This window comes from Martes martes, assembly GCF_963455335.1.
Source record: "Martes martes genome assembly, chromosome: 4".
Taxonomy (NCBI): Eukaryota; Metazoa; Chordata; class Mammalia; order Carnivora; family Mustelidae; genus Martes; species Martes martes.
The window spans coordinates 117021018-117037661 of record NC_137891.1 but is presented as its reverse complement, the minus strand read 5'-3'; the positions used below and the strand labels follow the sequence as shown (position 1 = coordinate 117037661).

The 16644-nt window shown below is 38.5% G+C and overlaps 1 protein-coding gene across 1 annotated transcript; it reads right to left on the bottom strand.

Annotated features, from left to right (window-relative positions):
- Positions 1–614: 614 nt before the first annotated feature.
- Positions 615–14232, bottom strand: LOC308341674 (guanylate-binding protein 6-like; the record flags this gene model as incomplete). Its single annotated transcript, XM_080801682.1, has 11 exons — positions 14031–14232; positions 12698–12825; positions 10027–10136; positions 9640–9836; positions 8010–8255; positions 6971–7251; positions 5752–5964; positions 3391–3493; positions 2890–3083; positions 1643–1841; positions 615–766 (listed from the first exon to the last, which is right to left on the bottom strand). The coding sequence occupies exons 1-11, from the start codon at positions 14218–14220 to the stop codon at positions 615–617; spliced, it is 2013 nt and encodes a 670-aa protein (XP_080657808.1). The 5' UTR covers positions 14221–14232.
- Positions 14233–16644: the final 2412 nt, after the last annotated feature.

Below are 16644 nucleotides of genomic sequence, written 5' to 3'. Positions count from 1 at the left end.
ATTGTTTAAGGTCTCTCTAGAGTGTAAGCTGCATGAGGATAAAATATTTACTTTCCTATCTTCACAGAATCCAAAACAATGGCCAGGAGAGAATAGGTGTTTAGTAAACAGTCAAAATTATTAAAACTGAGAGTTCTTTAATAAGTATTAGAATAAATGTGTGAATAAATTGTTAACTATTTTTGAAAACATTTTTCTTTATTTTTAGGTGATCAACACATGGTAAATGTTTATTGAAAAGACATGAAAACAATATTTCGAAGAGATGAAAGCATTTCCATATTAATCACAGCATTCACAATAGCCAAGATATGAAAACAACCTAAATGAACTTCAGTGGATGAATAGGTAAAAAAGATTTGGTACGTATACACAATGGAATATTATTCAGCCCTGATAAAAGAGGGTATCCTGCTACAACATGGATGAACCTTGAGCACATTATGTTAATGAGAAAAGTCAGACAGAGAAAGACAAAGAGTGTATGATCTCACTTACATGAGGAATCTAAAAAAGCAAGTTTTTTTTTCTTTTTGTTCTTCAGTTTAGGGTGTCTCTACACCCAGGTTGTCAAACATCTATTTGATTCAAGCTCTCAATGAGAACAGATGTTTCTATAGAAAAGCTTGCTTTTTCAGTAAATCACACCATTTATTGGCCACATATTCATCATTACATGTTTCTTCCATAAAAATGCAAAGCCCTTTTTCCTTCTCAATATTTGAAGCCACAGCAGATGGGTCTGCAGTGGAAATGTGTTGACATCCTTGCAGAGACACAGGGGTTGTATACACAAGGTCACAGAGTAGGAGACTTCACCAGAAAAGTGTGTCTTGTTCTCCTAGCCTTTAAATCATTTTGGAGACCTTCATCTGGTGTCTAAAATCCAAACTATCTATTAACTCAGACCTTTGGAGTGTTTGTAGAATTCTGGCAATTGAAGACGATCATGAAGGTGTCAACATTTTGTTTTTCCAGGAAATGCATATATACTACATTCTGGGCCTAAACATACTTCGAAGAGATGTACAGAAAAATAGGTAATGGTTCTTGTTCTCAGATGAAGTTTACTCTTATTTGAAAACCAATACTAGACCCCATTTAATTGCTCCTGCCTGGTCCAGGACTGCATTTTTTTATTAGATCCTATGTGCCCCTGTTTTAATAAGGAGACTGTGCATCTTTCTGGTATCTGGGTGTCACTGCTGACTTGGATCCTGATTGCAAGAGTCCACAAATGTCTGGGCATTCCCATTTCCCCAGGACACTGGCTGCATAGTACTCCCATGCATGCATATGTTCAATTTATACTACCAATTTATGTAGATAGATACTTAAATAATTGAATTAAGCAATCTTTTGTCATTTAAAGTAATGTCTCAGTGGATTTTATATATATTTACAATTTTGCACATGTATACTTCCTAAAAGTTAACATGCTATATCGAAGTATACATGCACTTATTCTATCTGATGTGAGTCAGGCACTGATATTCTCTTATAGGCAATTTTTGTATTTAAAACTTTGCTGAATAAAAGTGAAAACCATGAGCACCATAAATAGGCCAGAGGATATAGCCACAGGAGTATATAGCTCTCCTTTAAAAGGAGTGCTAATTCCCTTTAAATAGTGAGACCACACCTGTCACTATACGATCAACAAATCTAACAGGGGCAGTAGCTATTTTAAGAATGTCACGGCCTAATCCCTCCACAGCTTGTGTGAACCAGGATGTAGTGCTACTTTTAGTAGCATCAAGTCTAGATTTCAAATTCTTTATCTCTGCATCCATCCTCTCAGATTTCTCTCTAAATCCTTCATTGAGTAGATCTTGCTGGACCTAAACAAAAAACAATTATCATTGTTTTCAAGAATTGCACTTCATATCCAGAAACATGGTCAAACTATCTATGTTTTACTCCTAAAATTCCTCTTTTTTACTCAATCCTGAAAGGAGAATTTGGCATTGAGGATTATCTCCAGTCTTGCACCTAAACATTGAGAGGAAGCATAATTTAAAACCTTCCTAATATTCACACAACATTAAGATTTTGCTAGGATGCTCAGCTTGATATGAGGACAAATGTTACATGTTTCAGTCAAAAAATGCCAGTTAAAGGTAGCCTTGGTCTGATTGCACTACCTCTTAATCCCACTTGGGTTGGTATGGTCACCCAAATAATAGTAATGATGGGAACTTATAAACTCTTCTAGAAATCTATTATAAACATGCCCTGATGGACAATGAGAGAATTTCTCCCAATTTCTCCCAATTTCTCCCAATCTCCCATATGGCATTTCTCGCAATGCCATATGAAAACTACCCACACCTGGAGACAATATAGCAAGTTTAGAAGCTATCACTTCCCTGTGTTTTTAAGTCTGTACATTTCTGATAGTTTTATGTCAACATAGATCTATCTCAAGGACTTTGGGCAGCAGTAAAGCAAACCAGTTGCTGCTCATATTAAATATGTATGGTTGGAATATTTATCTAATCAAGCCTCATGAGATCATTTTAAAATCCCCCAAATAGCAACTCAAATACTATTTGTATTCTCCAAGGGTTTGGAGGGACCATACTCATCTTGAACCCTCCAGAGTCAATGTACAGAGTGGAATCCAAAGGCATCGTTAGAAAAGAAGGAGGAAGAAGAGGGGAAGGAAGAAGAAGAGAAGGGGGAAGAGGGGCTACAGGAGGGAAAGGAGAAAAGAAAGGAGAGGCAGAGGAAGAGGGAGAAGAGAAGAATTCAAAGAATTCAGGGTTTTAATAAGTCACAAGCAGTTAATGACAATGGTCCTTCCTGCCATGAGCTCACTGTAGCCTTCTTTTCCTGGGTACCAGAAGAAGGACCGCCAAGAATTACCAAGGCCATGGGCAGACTTACCTTCAGCTTATGCTCCAAAATCATATTCTGTTCTTTAATTAGGTTTTCTCTCTCCTTTTTCATCTTCTCTTCCAGTTGGACTATGTTTTCCTGGAGACTCCTCTCTTGCGCCTCCATCTGCTGTTGCTGCTCCAGTAGTTTCTGTTTTAGCATCTCCTGTTGCCTCTCAGCTGCCTCCTTGCTGAGCCGCTCCTCTGCCCCAAGGAAAGTTTGGAGAGGCAAGACAATTAAGCAAGGATTGATATCTATCTTTCTAAGCTCAGAGACAAAACCAAATTGGAAGGGAAAGTGGAAAATCTCTGAATCTTTCATGTCCTCACCATCGGAACCACATTTCAGAATATTTTGGGAAAGTCCCTGTCTGGCTGACATACCACCACAACTTGCCTTGTTTTGAGACTTTGAGCAGAGTTGTTCCAAGAAGAGGAAGCTCCTTGTTTTGCCCTCACACCTGCCTGAGGGCTGTACCCAACCCATTGTGAGCCAAGCCCTGCCCCATACCTGCTATGGCCTTCTCCCCATCAGTGAGGGCTTTATCTGCCTGCCAGATGGATTCCTCTATTGAAGCCTGTGACTGCAGAAAGCTCTGGAGGACCTCATTTGCCTGAGGAACCAAGAAGAAGCCAAGAACTTAGAGTTCCACTATGGAGATTAGTGCTGCAAAAACAAGTATGTCCATATAATTTTTGCTTCATGCTTAAAATTCTACAGTGGCTCCCTACAAGGTGTCCAAGCTCCTTAGTGTGACCAGAGACTCTCCATAGCTCCTGCTTCCTGTCTCTCTCCAGGCTCTCCCCCAGTGCTACCTACTTCCTTCTATCCAGGAAGTTACTACTAATAACTACTACTTCTTCTTCTTCTTCTTCTTCTTCTTCTTCTTCTTCTTCTTCTTCTTCTTCTTCTTCTTCTTCTTCTTTCTTCTTCTTCTTTTTCTCCTTCTCCTTCTCCTTCTCCTTCTCCTTCTCCTTCTTCTATTTCTTTTCAGCATAACAGAATTCATTGTTTATGCACCCCACCCAGTGCTCCATGCAATACGTGCCCTCCATAATACCCACCACCTGGCTCCCCCAACCTCCTACCCCCCTGTCCCTTCAAAACCCTCAGATTGTTTTTCAGAGTCCATAGTCTTTCATGGTTCATCTCCCCCCCACCAATTTCCCTCAACTCCCTTCTCCTCTCCATCTTCCTATGTCCTCCATGTTATTTGTTATTTGTTATGTTCCACAAATAAGTGAAACCATATGATAATTGACTCTCTCTGCTTGACTTATTTCACTCAGCATAATCTCTTCCAGTCTGGTCCATGTTGATACAAAAGTTGGGGTATTCATCCTTTCTGATGGAGGCAAAATACTCCATAGTGTATATGGACCACATCTTCCTTATCCATTCATCCGTTGATAGTGTATATGGACCACATCTTCCTTATCCATTCATCCGTTGGTTCTTTCCACAGTTTGGTGACTGTGGCCATTGCTGCTATAAACACTGGGGTAGAGATGGCCCTTCTTTTCACTACATCTGTATCTTTGGGGTAAATATCCAACTACTAATAACTTCTAGTAACTGGTAACTTCTAGTAACCTACTTCTGGGTTCCAGCCAGTCAGAACTATGTTCAGTTCTATAAATCTGCAATCTTTAGTACTTTGATACATTTGTTTCTCACTGGGAAACGTTGCCTCTAATTTGTGCCCTTGCTCTCCTCTGTTATTTGCTGGCTTTAACTTTAGGCAAGTTATTTTAACCTGCCTGTACCTCTCAGTTCAGATCTATAAAATGTTGACAATAAGTGTAGATGTTTCTTAACATTGTTTGAAGGATTAAGCTAAAAAATCGAGTGAAACAGCTTTATGTTATGCCTATAGGAAATAAGAGTCCAATATATATTAGTTGCATTTATTATTATCATTATTTTAAAATTATTATTATGTTTGTTACCACAACCTATGTAGCCCATTCTCTTTATTTAATTACATTACTTTTTAAATCCAAGTGTAGTTGACACACAATGTTACATTAGTTTCAGATGTACAACACAGTGTTTTGACAAGTTTATTTATTATGCTACGTTCACCACAAGTACAGCCAGCATCTGTCTCATTACATTGTTATTAGAATATCATTGACTGTATCCCTTATGCTGTGTCTTTTATTCTCATGACTTATTCAGCTTCATAACTGGAAGCCTGTATCTCTCACTACCCTTCACCCATTTTGTCCATTCTACCAACCCCCTCCCATTGGCAACCATCCTTTTGTTCTCTGTGTTTATAGGTCTGATTCTTTTTGTTTGCTTATTCATTTGTGTGTGTGTGTGTGTTTTAATATTCCACTTATGAGTGAAATCATATGGTATTTCTCTTTCTCAGTCTGACTTATTTCACTTAGCATAATATCCTTTAGGTCCATCTATGTTGTCTCAGATGGCACGATCACATCCTTTCTATGGCTGCATAACAGTGCACCATATGGAGACCATCATCACAGGTTGATATGTGTTATAACTTTGTATGTAATTGTCTGTGTATTTGACTTCCTCTCTTACTTTTGATCATACTTAAGTACAATGACTCTAACTTATAAATTGTCAGCACTTGGCATATTCAATGCTGTGTTGTTGGATGAAGAAATGAGTAATTTCTGTTCTGTCTCTTGTGGATTTCAGAAATCCATACTCTTTTGGGGGGAATAGGCATTTCCACTGTTCTCAGGAGTAAATAGCAAATAGTGGGCCTCAGAAGCTAAAGCTGTCATGATATCCCCATGCTGTTGTCACCCACAACTGGGGCTGCGCTCTCAGATTATCTGGAGACCCCTTAGACTCTATTATGTAGGCTCCCCATGCTCCCCTATTCCTCACCTTCACTCCTTTCCTGGGCACTTGTGAATATTTCTGTTCAATACTTTCTTTTGCTTCCCTGTAGAGCTTGTATCCCCCCGGAACAGAGAAAGTTCCTGCTGAAATACTCTCCTTTAGGACCTGTGACATCTCATCAAGCCTGGACTGGCAGTATTTAAAGGATGCCTCTTCGTTCTGCTGCAAGAAATGCTCTTTCTTATCAATTATGAGTTCCTACAAGGGGAAAGTAGAGAAATGTCACCGGAAGAAAGGAACAGAAACAATACCATTCCAAAGAATCTGGTAGAAGGATTGGGATAACTGTGGTCCTCATGAGAAAAGTGTTCTGTTGGAGAAGGACATGGAATGAAAGAGGAATCACAAGACTTGATTTACTCACAACCTTGAATGCTCCCTGCAAGACTCTGGGCAAGTTTCTTAAACTTCCTGGTTCTTATGAAATGTTGGAGTTGTATTGCCTAATCTCTGGGGCTCCTTGTCACTGGAGCATTCAGTGATTTCATCTTCAATGATACAGTGATACAACAAGGAGCAATATAAGTTGAAAATGACCTGGAATGAGCATCTGATAAGAGAAAATTTGCTTCGTGACAATGGGAGTATGTTCCAGAAAGCACCCATGCTCAGGAATGACTTTTGGGTGTTGTGGGCAGGCTTGTAATCCACAGAAGTATTCAGATCAGGAAGATATTGATTTTACTTCAGAGATAAGAGAGACAAAGTGCTTCAGTTTCAGGAGGAAAGGAAAAAGAAAGAAATGTAGTCATTTGAAACTCTCTTTCTCATGAGAATCTAGATTTCTTTATCCTTGAGGAAGAGATGAGCCATGGGGTCAATAAAAGTACTTCTAGGCTTCATTCTTCAATGAAACAAAACTCCTAGCTGATATTGAGAATATACCTGAACATCAACTGGATCCTAAATTCCTGACACAAGCAAATGGGTGTTGTGGGCAGACTTGGAATTCATTGATGTATTAAAAGATCAGGATGATATCTATATTGATTTTACTTCAGAGATCAGAGAGATTACTAGATAATGTGCTTCAGTTTGGGGAGGAAAAAAAGAAAGAAATGTAGTCCTTTGAAACTCTCTTTCTCATAAGAATCCAGATTTCTTTATCCTTGAGTAAGAGATGAGCCATGGGTCAATAAAAGTACTTCTAGGCTTCATTCTTCAAAAGGAAGGGTCTTGAAGAATAAATATTAAGACACATTACCACAAGAGTTTTCTGGAACTCCTGCTTGTCATCCTTGAAGGAATGCTTCATGAACACTGCAATGGCTTCCCTCTCACAGTCTGCATGCACATCCAGCAGCTCCTGAAGCGTGTCTGTGGGGAGCGTCAGTCTCTGGGACATCTGCTCGCTGTAGTGGTCAGCTGCCTTCTGCACGGCCACTGAGTTCTCAAGCTGGGCTAGAGTTGTCACTGCGTTCTCCAAACAAGGCACTGCTCCAGTATTGATGGTATCCACATAGGTCACCACCAGAGTCTTCAGCCCTGAATGAACCAAGATATTGAAAGGATAAGGATCAAATTATTACCCCATAAGATTCCAGATTCTGAGACTTCATTTCTGAAGTCACGCATGCTCATACCCACCACCCTCTTCACCCCACCCTCTGCCACACAGCCCTGCCTCCTTCTATCTTCATCTTTGTTTTCCTATTGACTCTAAATTTTTATGGTCTGCAGGTCACATGGTTAAAAAAATTAAAAATTTACCTTTATCTAACATACTAAAAGGTATCTGGAAAACATAATTTCTGATTAAAAAATTAAAAGCAAAATAAATTATATATGTATACAGATGGGGAAGGATAAATCAGATTATATTTGTTCCAAATTCTGAAGCTTCCAATGGATTTTCACCAATTTATTGGATACTATTTATTTTTGTATTGCTCTCAACACCCAAATGTTTTTTTAAATATATATATTTTTTACAAATAACACTTATCAGATGGGACTTCTTTTGGGAAAAAAAAGGCAATATATTCTGTTTTTATATCAAGTTAGTGATTTTTTTTTCTGATCAGTGGAGGATTTTTTTTTTTTTTCAGATAAGTCAATGACACAGATATCAGTGACAAAGTATGCAGTTTTGGAGAGGAATTTGTAAACTCCTAAAAGTGAGATAATTATAAAACAAACACATCTCTTCATGGAGTGAGAATGTGTGTATACCTAGAATTCCACATAGAATCAAACAAAAATGCTGATATTAGGCCCCACAGAAATGGGAAAAGAAGACTCACGATTTCCTGTGATTGTGACTCCCTCTCTGAGAGTCTTGGTCCTTGCCTGGGTGAGGATGTAAGAACAAAAATTGTTTGCTTGTGTCAGGAATTTAGGATCCAGTTGATGTTCAGGTGTATTCTCAATATCAGCTAGGAGTTTTGTGTCATTTACTGGCCGATCAAAGACAAAACACTTCCGTTTTGGAAAGAAATGCCTGATGCACTCTCTGGGTAGATTGGACGCTTGGATTCTGGAGTTGTTGCCTGAGGGATAGGAACAACAGATTACCTTGGGAACAGTCTTGAGGCAAGAGAGCTAATGGTTTTTAGGACTGGGATTTTGATTCTTTTCTGTCTCCTGTGCTTGAAACACCTTTAACACAGACATTCAATACTTCCTTGAACAGCAAACTCATACCAATGGTAGCATTTTGGAAAGAAATTAGGGGAGACATTTGACCCAGGGAAACAAAACCTGTGGCTCATAACTCCAGACCTAAAAATGGTGGTAGAGTTGTCCATTAGGTGTTTACTGAACGAATGGCCAAAAAAAAAAAGAAAAAAAATCAAGAGTCAAATGGAACTTTTTGGTCTAACATAGAAACTGAGCTTGGGACCAAGAACCACAGTAAAGCGGTAATGGAGCAGTGTTAGGAACAACAGTATTAGACATATTCGAACACTCTGATTATTGAAGGAAAACGTCTTTGATGCTAGAAATAATTTGTCTAATGTTAGCTATTTTATTTCACAAAAACCTCAGAAGAGTAAATGTAACTAAAATGTAATTCTAGGATGTCACCGCTACTCTGCAAACTCCTTGAGGTAAAGGACTAGATTTGACTTAACAGTGTTGCTTTTCTGCCTATCCAGTTTCTCATTAAATGTTTTCAGAAACTCTAAGTAGAAAACTGAAAGCAAGAATGAGTAAATCAGAAATGATCTTTCTCTCAAGGTTTAATGAAATCTATACCACCGTAAATGTAACCCATTAAGATAATTTATTATTTCAAAATTATAACATGATAAAAATAGGGGAATTAAGATAAAACTATGATATATACAGTAAAATGAATATTCTGATAGTTATCAGAAATATTGAAAAGGTATAGATTGAAAAGGCATACTTCTTCAGGTTTATTTAAAACACATAGTCATTTTTGTATGGGATATAACTATATAGGCATTAGAAAATTATATCCTTCTTTGAAAAGATTAATATCTAACCATAAAATATTTTTTATTGAAATATATTGTATATATAGTAAATGTTGATTTTCCTTATAATTTCATGCCTAATATGTTTTGGTTAGTTTTCTTCAACACGGAAGGACAGAAGCCAAAGTAAGGAACATGTATCTGGTCTTTGGAAAGTTGAAGCACCCAGTGAAATCTGGCAGCTACATTAGCCATTGTTTAAAGAACAGATCAGTTTTGAATAATTTCATTGTAGCCTAGGCTCTGCTTTTCTTGAGTGAACTGAAACTCCAGTTCTTAGAGCTTTTCAGCCCAACCTCAAGTAACCCTTTCTACAGACTTCAATCTAGTCTCGAATACAAATACAAATGCCATCCCAAAGATAACGGACTGTGTTCAGTAGCTCCCAACCTCTGTTGGACCACCCACTGCCCAGGCCTTGTTCTGATACCTGCAATAAGTTTCAAGGCATTCTCCAGGTACTCATCTTCTGTGATAGGATGATCATTTAACTTCAGCTCCAGGGTAAAATCCCGTACAGCCCAGATAAAGTCTGGAAAGAAACTCACAAACTCAGTGGAATCTTGTGTTCCATCCTTTTCTGGGGAGGACTTTGCCCTGATCAGTTTTATGAGCTCTGTCATATAACTAAGGTTCAGTTAAGGAGAAGGAAGTTCCCACTCATCATTCCCACTTTTCTCTAACAAAATTATTATAAACACTCTCTTTTGCCCCTCTGCTCCACCAAAGGCAGCTAAGCGATAGGGAAGGAGAAACTAATTAGAATTCTATTCCCATTAGCATAATGATATGGGTGGTTTGGTCCCTGGAAGGATACTGCAGCTGCTCCAGGGCCTGGTGGTTGATGGTGCCTATGCTGTTGTAGACAAAGGTGCTGCACAGAAGCACAGCCAGTGCAAAGATCCATGAGTCATTCTTAGAGTCACCCTAGAAAGCATATTAGAGCATGAGTTTTAGGAGTTTAGTCTTTAGAAATGCATTCAGACACTTCTTCTATCAGTCTTTTATTACTTTAGCTAACATACTTGCCATGCAAAGAAATAAATTTGAAGACAGGCTTATATACAGATATCAACTTTGACAATTACAAAGACATTTTTTGTGATTGTGAGTCCTCCATATATAAAGAGACTCTAATATTGCAGAGGTTTCTTTTTCCTCAATTGGATGAAATAAAGTAACATATATAGAAATACTAGTACAGTACCTGGTGTGCAATGATGAGTGTTAGCATTTATTCATTCTATGTAGAGGTATATAAAATATACCATAGTTGCTATAACTGGGGATTCAAATTATATTCAATTAAATTCCACAAATGTTTACAGGAAGCTACTGAATGTATCCTACTGCTTTTTTATTTAAGAAGCAAACTTGAAAATAGCAATAGTTACTTTCAGGGTGACCGTTTTAAAGTGGTGATAGACATCCATAACAATGAATGTAATAAAGATGACAATACCTATAAAGATATTAATAATCTTATATTTTAGTAATGTCCATAAGCAGTGGAACCTATAGCTGTAATAGAAATGAAGATTTAGAATTTTATCAAGGAAGGCCGGAACTGTGGAACTTGGAGAAAGAGTATATGTTTTGAAGGCTTACTGGAAGTCTTGAGCTGAGTGTTCAACTGGTCAAATACAGACATGAAGAAACACAGACTTCGTTCTCAGCATGTCTCATGTGCATGTTGTTTCTTAATACATTTGTGTGTGTGTGTGTGTGTGTGTGTGTGTGTGTGTGTGTGTGTTTGTGGGTCTTAAATTCCACATATGAGGGAAATCATGAGGTATTTGTCTTTCTCAGTCTGACTTATTTCACTTAGCATAATACTCTCTAGGGCCATCCATGTTGTTGGAAATGGCATGATCTCATCCTTTTTTATATCATTGTAATATTATGTTGTGTATTTATACCACATCTTCCTTATCCATTTGTCTATTAATGGACTCTGAGGTTGCTTCCTTATCTTGGCTATTGTAAATAATGCTGCAGTAAACATAGATGTGCATATATCTTTTTGGATTAGTCTTTTCATCTTCTTTGGGTAAACACCCACTAGTGGAATTACTGGAACATACAATATTTCTATTTTTAACTTTTTTAAAAAATTTCTTTTCAGTGTTCCAGGACTCATTTTTTCTATTTTTAACTTCTTGAAAAATCGCCATACTGATTTCTACAAATAAAAATATTAATACAAATATAAATAAGCACAGAATTTCTAACTTCTCTTTGGGCAGAAATAGAGAGCTACAGAAATTTAAATACCATTTCCAAGTAAGTCTAAAAGTAAGGCACAAAAGAAGAAATCATTCATGTCACCTATTAGTAGAAAATTAAAATACCAAAAATCCATCTGAAAATATTTTCTATAGAGCAAATACATGCTTTTGTAAAACCAGCACATTCAGAGGTATCTCAAACCCTTGCAGAATGCCCATTGGATACCTGGCAAACTTTACCAAAGGAAATGTAAACCTGAATCTTAGCTCCAAACCTCAAATACACAGGTTCATCTGGAAGATAAATCAGAAATATTTCTTCTCCTAGGAAGGAGTTGATATTTCTCCTCTTTCCCACCAAGGCACCCTTATGCTTCAAATATGTGGTGCCACTGTGGTGTGCTGCCCAGAGCACCTTATAAAATTAAAGGACTGATTCCCCCAGCTAGTGGGAGTGCTGATGGAAGACAGCTCAAACGTGCCATTCCCTTTAATTAGAAAGACTTCCAGAGCAGCCTTTCCATGATTTATCAACACCCTTGTCCCAACTCAGGATAACTCAAAAGAGACATCCCAGCCACAGAACACCCATGGAATTGACAGAATTCAGCAGTTGCCTTACAGTGCAACTTCTTCCTCTGTCCCAACTTTCTTCTTTCTCAATCATATTTTATTAAATCTGACTGCATATATGTGGTCTTCTCAACTGGATTACATGCTTTGAGGGCAGGAGTTTTACTGTGGTGACTTGCATCCAGAGTACTAAGCCAGGAGACTACAACTCAGTTATTCATTAATTATTTCTTAAATTTATTTTTAAAAAGATTTTATTTACTTATTTGCTAGAGAGAGAGAGAGAGAGAGAGATCACAAGTAGGCAGTGCAGGAGGCAGAGATAGAGGGGGAAGCAGGCTCCCTGCTGAGCAGAGAGCCTGATGCAGGTCTCTATCCCTATCCCAAGACCCTGAGATCATGACCTGAGCCAATGGCAGAGGCTTAACCCACTGAGCTATCCAGGCACCCCAATTATTTCTTAAATTTATTCAAATAACTCACCCAGTGCCAAGAAATAAAATTTTATGTAATGTACCATGATATCTTACCTAGAAGTGAGATTCAAACAAACCAGCATGCCTTATTTACTATAGCTGGAGTTCAGATTTTGTAAATAGATCACAGCAGTTAAATCACAAAATAATCATGAAGAGGTAAGGAGCAAATCCAGAATAAAAAGGATTTATCTGTAACTGTCTGCCTTACCTTTTCCACATCACCCAGGCCTTCAGTATCTAGAAGGACCAGAGTGTGGTTTTGCTTGCAGGGGTGAGGCATACACCACATCCAGATGCCCTTGGTTTTAGACTGCACTGTAGAGCCCAGAGGGAAACCTGCAAGCAGACAGGAGAAGGCTACATACAGTGACAGAAGATTCATCTAAGCAGCCAAAGGGTACGAAGTCACACTTTGGGAAATGTAAGTACCCCAGTATATAATATGGTTCTTTCTTGATTTCATCAAGAGTGTCCTACTTTGTCATCTCTTTCAAGGAGGAGGAGATGTTAAACATGAGAATAATGCCAGGCAATGGCTCAAGATGGAGACAAAGGCATTCATGAATCAGGAAATAAATGGAGATCACTGATAATCATCCATGAGCATTTTGAAAGAATAGTGAGGCACAAAGTCAAAGAGTTGTGGATTAAAGATAGAGATGGGAAAAGGAAAAGTGGGAAAAGGAAATTGACATCATATGTTTTGCCAAAGTGGTAAAAAAAAAAAAAAAAAAAAAGAGGGGAAGAGGGTTGGTAGCTACAATGAGATGTGAAATCCAGAAAAAACTTTTAAGATGATAGTTATTGTGGGATAATTGAGCACAAAGATCAAGAAAGAATTCTTGAGATGTTTCAAGGTGTGCAACTTAGTAAGTTTATTCAGGTAGCATGGGGACAGGACCTGTGGGCAGAAAGAGCTGCAATTTTGCTGTATGAAGCTGGTGGTTATATGCTTATGACTCAAGAGGAAGGAGATATGCAGGGAGTATTAGATCATAAATATTTCTTCAAATTTCTACTTGTAAAACTATTCTCACAAGGATTCTCTGGTGCCTATCATTCAGTTCAATATCAACTACTGGTGAGAGGCACAGGCAGCCAAGAGACCCATTCAGCACATATTTGATTCTTAATGGAACTATGCAGGCTATAGGTCAGTCTTCTGGGCTTAAGGTAAACATTTTTCTGCTTCTATCCCTCCTCAATAGATATTCAATCATCTTTATATGTTGATGGGAATATCCCATAAAAAAGCAAATGTGTTTCAAGAGAGAGGAGATGCAATTATAAGAGCCCAGTACTCAATCAGGTTAAGAAGGCAGGATCCTAAGCATTAGTAGGGGAGATTTTCCTTAACAGTAGTAAAACAGCATGGTAACAGATTATAGTAAGAGTAATTTAGTGGTGAGAATTAGAATCAGAAGTTTGGTTGATTGTGAGGAGTTTGGTTCTCCTTTCTTGTGACCAGGGAAAAAAAACTAAAGGCATAAGAGATGTAGCTAGAGGTAACCAGTTGGCCCCAGAATGAGTACAACACTCACCTCGGTTTTGTCCCGCAAGACGGTTCATCAAGTAGGATTTGCCGGTACGATACAGTCCTACAATGGCCACCACCACTACTGGTTGAGAAATGCTTTCAAGAATCTGTATAGCTGTCTGGTTCACTGACAGCTGCATATTGTTGTTTTCCACCAGACAAATGGGGGCCGTCATATGGGGTCCAGATGCCATGGCAACCTGCCAACCTAGAAAAATCTCCTAGTAGAAATAAGATTACAAAGTCATTCTCTGACTTGGAGTTATTCAAAGCCCTCATCAGTTTAGGGCTAGGTGAAACTTCTGTACTTTCTATGAGACAAAATATAACCTAGAATTAGCAGACTGCAGAGAGCTTCCTCTATTAGTCCCCCAAATCTGTGATATTAGTGAAGAAACATGGAGTATTGTTATTCTCCAAAGTTTTGCTTCAATAGTAATAATAAAATTCAAGCAATTGTTACTGTCACTGAGGGCCTACAATTTACCAGACCCTGTGACACATACCTTACATACCCAGCCTCATTGATCCTTACAAGAACCTACAAGTTAGGAATTATGATACACACTTTGCAAGAAAATTAAATGAGTCTAACAAAAACTGAGTAAGACATAGAGCCAGGGTTAAAACTATACAACTGAGCAAAATGGCAATCTAGGAAGCTTTAAGCTCCAAGGAGATACAAAAATAACCAAAACTTTGGCTAGAATAATCTTACAGTGATTCTGTAAAGTGTCAAATATCTAAAGCAACCAAGCAAACATCCAATCAAGAAAAAAAAAATTAGAATGGTAGGAAATTCTGTGGTGTTTTTGCTTGTCTTTGGCCCACACACTCCCTTGTGTGGTATTAGTCTTGGTCTGGAGTAGGTGGCAACCCAGTTCTCACTTTTCTCCTTTGACCCAGAGGGAACAGAGCAGACCTTGTTCACAGTGTTCTGATCTGTCTGGGGTTTACCTCCTCAAGTCTCTATTTCATGTCACACGGATCTCAGCTAGAGGCAGGGGCCAGGAATGTGGTGGTATAACTTGGATTTCATGTTGAAAGAAGCAGTGACATTGGTTTCAGGGGATTGCTCATGAAAACTGCAGAGAGATGGATCTGCAGATTCCTGACACAAGAGATTACCAGAGAAGACAAAACAGACCATCTTGGGCAGTAGTTCAGTTCCCACTTTCCTCCTTTAGAGGAAAACAGATGGATGGAGCAGAGCAGACTATGTTTATAATGTTCTAATCTGTTCTGAGTTGCTTGAAGGACTAGTCTTTGTTTCACCTAAATCAAATCTCAAACAGGAAGAAGCAATGGGCATTGTTTGGGAAAGCTGAAGGGAGACTGACCTGGCAAGATATTATGAGTGTGTGATATTGTGATTTATAATAAGAAGTATATATTTGGTCTCTGTCCCTGCTCCTGACACACAGCTTCCAAAACACGTTTAATTTCGCAAGATGAAAGTAATGGAAGTAACTTTTATTACAATATTTGGTCTTTTGCCCTGGTTCCTAAGATAGGTCCAGAGTGAAGAAGGTGAAAGAAGTGTCTTCTGTTACACATAATAAGAACCTTTCAACTACACCCAAGTTTATGTCAATAGGAAGATTTTGAAGAGCCCCTGGATGACCACCAAATGAAGCCTAGTTGCTAGGGGAACTGACCATGTGATCAGAGAGTTGGAACTTTCAGCCTCATCTCCCAGCCTCTGGTTGGGGGGAGAAGGGCTGAAGGTTGAGTTAATCACTAGTGGCCAATGATTTACTCCACAATGCCTATTTAATGAAGACTCCATTAAACAAACAAACAAACAAACAAACACCCTAACTGAAGGGGTTTAAAGAACTTCCAGGTTGGTGAATATGTGCAGGTACTCAGAGGGTAGTGTGCCCAGAAAGAGCATGGAAGCTCCTCACACTTTTCTTGGTAGCTTGCCCTATGCATTTCTTTCACTTTACTCTTCTGGCATTTCTTTGTTTCTTTCTTTCTTTCTTTCTTTCTTTCTTTCTTTCTTTCTTTCTTTTCTTATAAATCAGTAGTCTAGTGAGTAAACTGTTTTTCATGAGTTCTGGAAGGTGTTCTAGCAAATTAATGAATGTGGAGTACAAATGGAGAACATAGCCAGTCAGAAGCACAGGTGACATGCTGGAATTGAGATTGGCATCTGAAGTGGGGCCAGTCTTGTGGGGCTGCGCCCTTACCTTGTAGGGCATGCACTAACTTCAAACTGTTTGTGTCAGAATTACTTACTGCGGAAAATTGCCCATATATGTGGTGACCAGAAGTGAGGTATTGAGAACAGTGTTGCGAGAAATAGAATTTTTTCCCTTTTCATGGTAGAGACAAACAATAGACCCTCAAAGGCCCCAAGGAGATTTTCAGAGGGTAATTAAGACATTTAAAAGCAGCATGTATACGGGGAGATTGAAAAAGCCACACATAAACTCAGGTAGGATGTGTGCTCAGAAAAGGCCTAAAAAGACTTTTAAAGTTTCTCCCTAGGTTAAGCCTAAGGCTCAAGACCGAGACCCAGCTAATGAGCAAAGACTTCCTTAGCACAAAAGCAGTATACAAAGAATGGAAAAGGTGGCTGTTTCTATAAATGACCAGTTTTCAACAGAAAC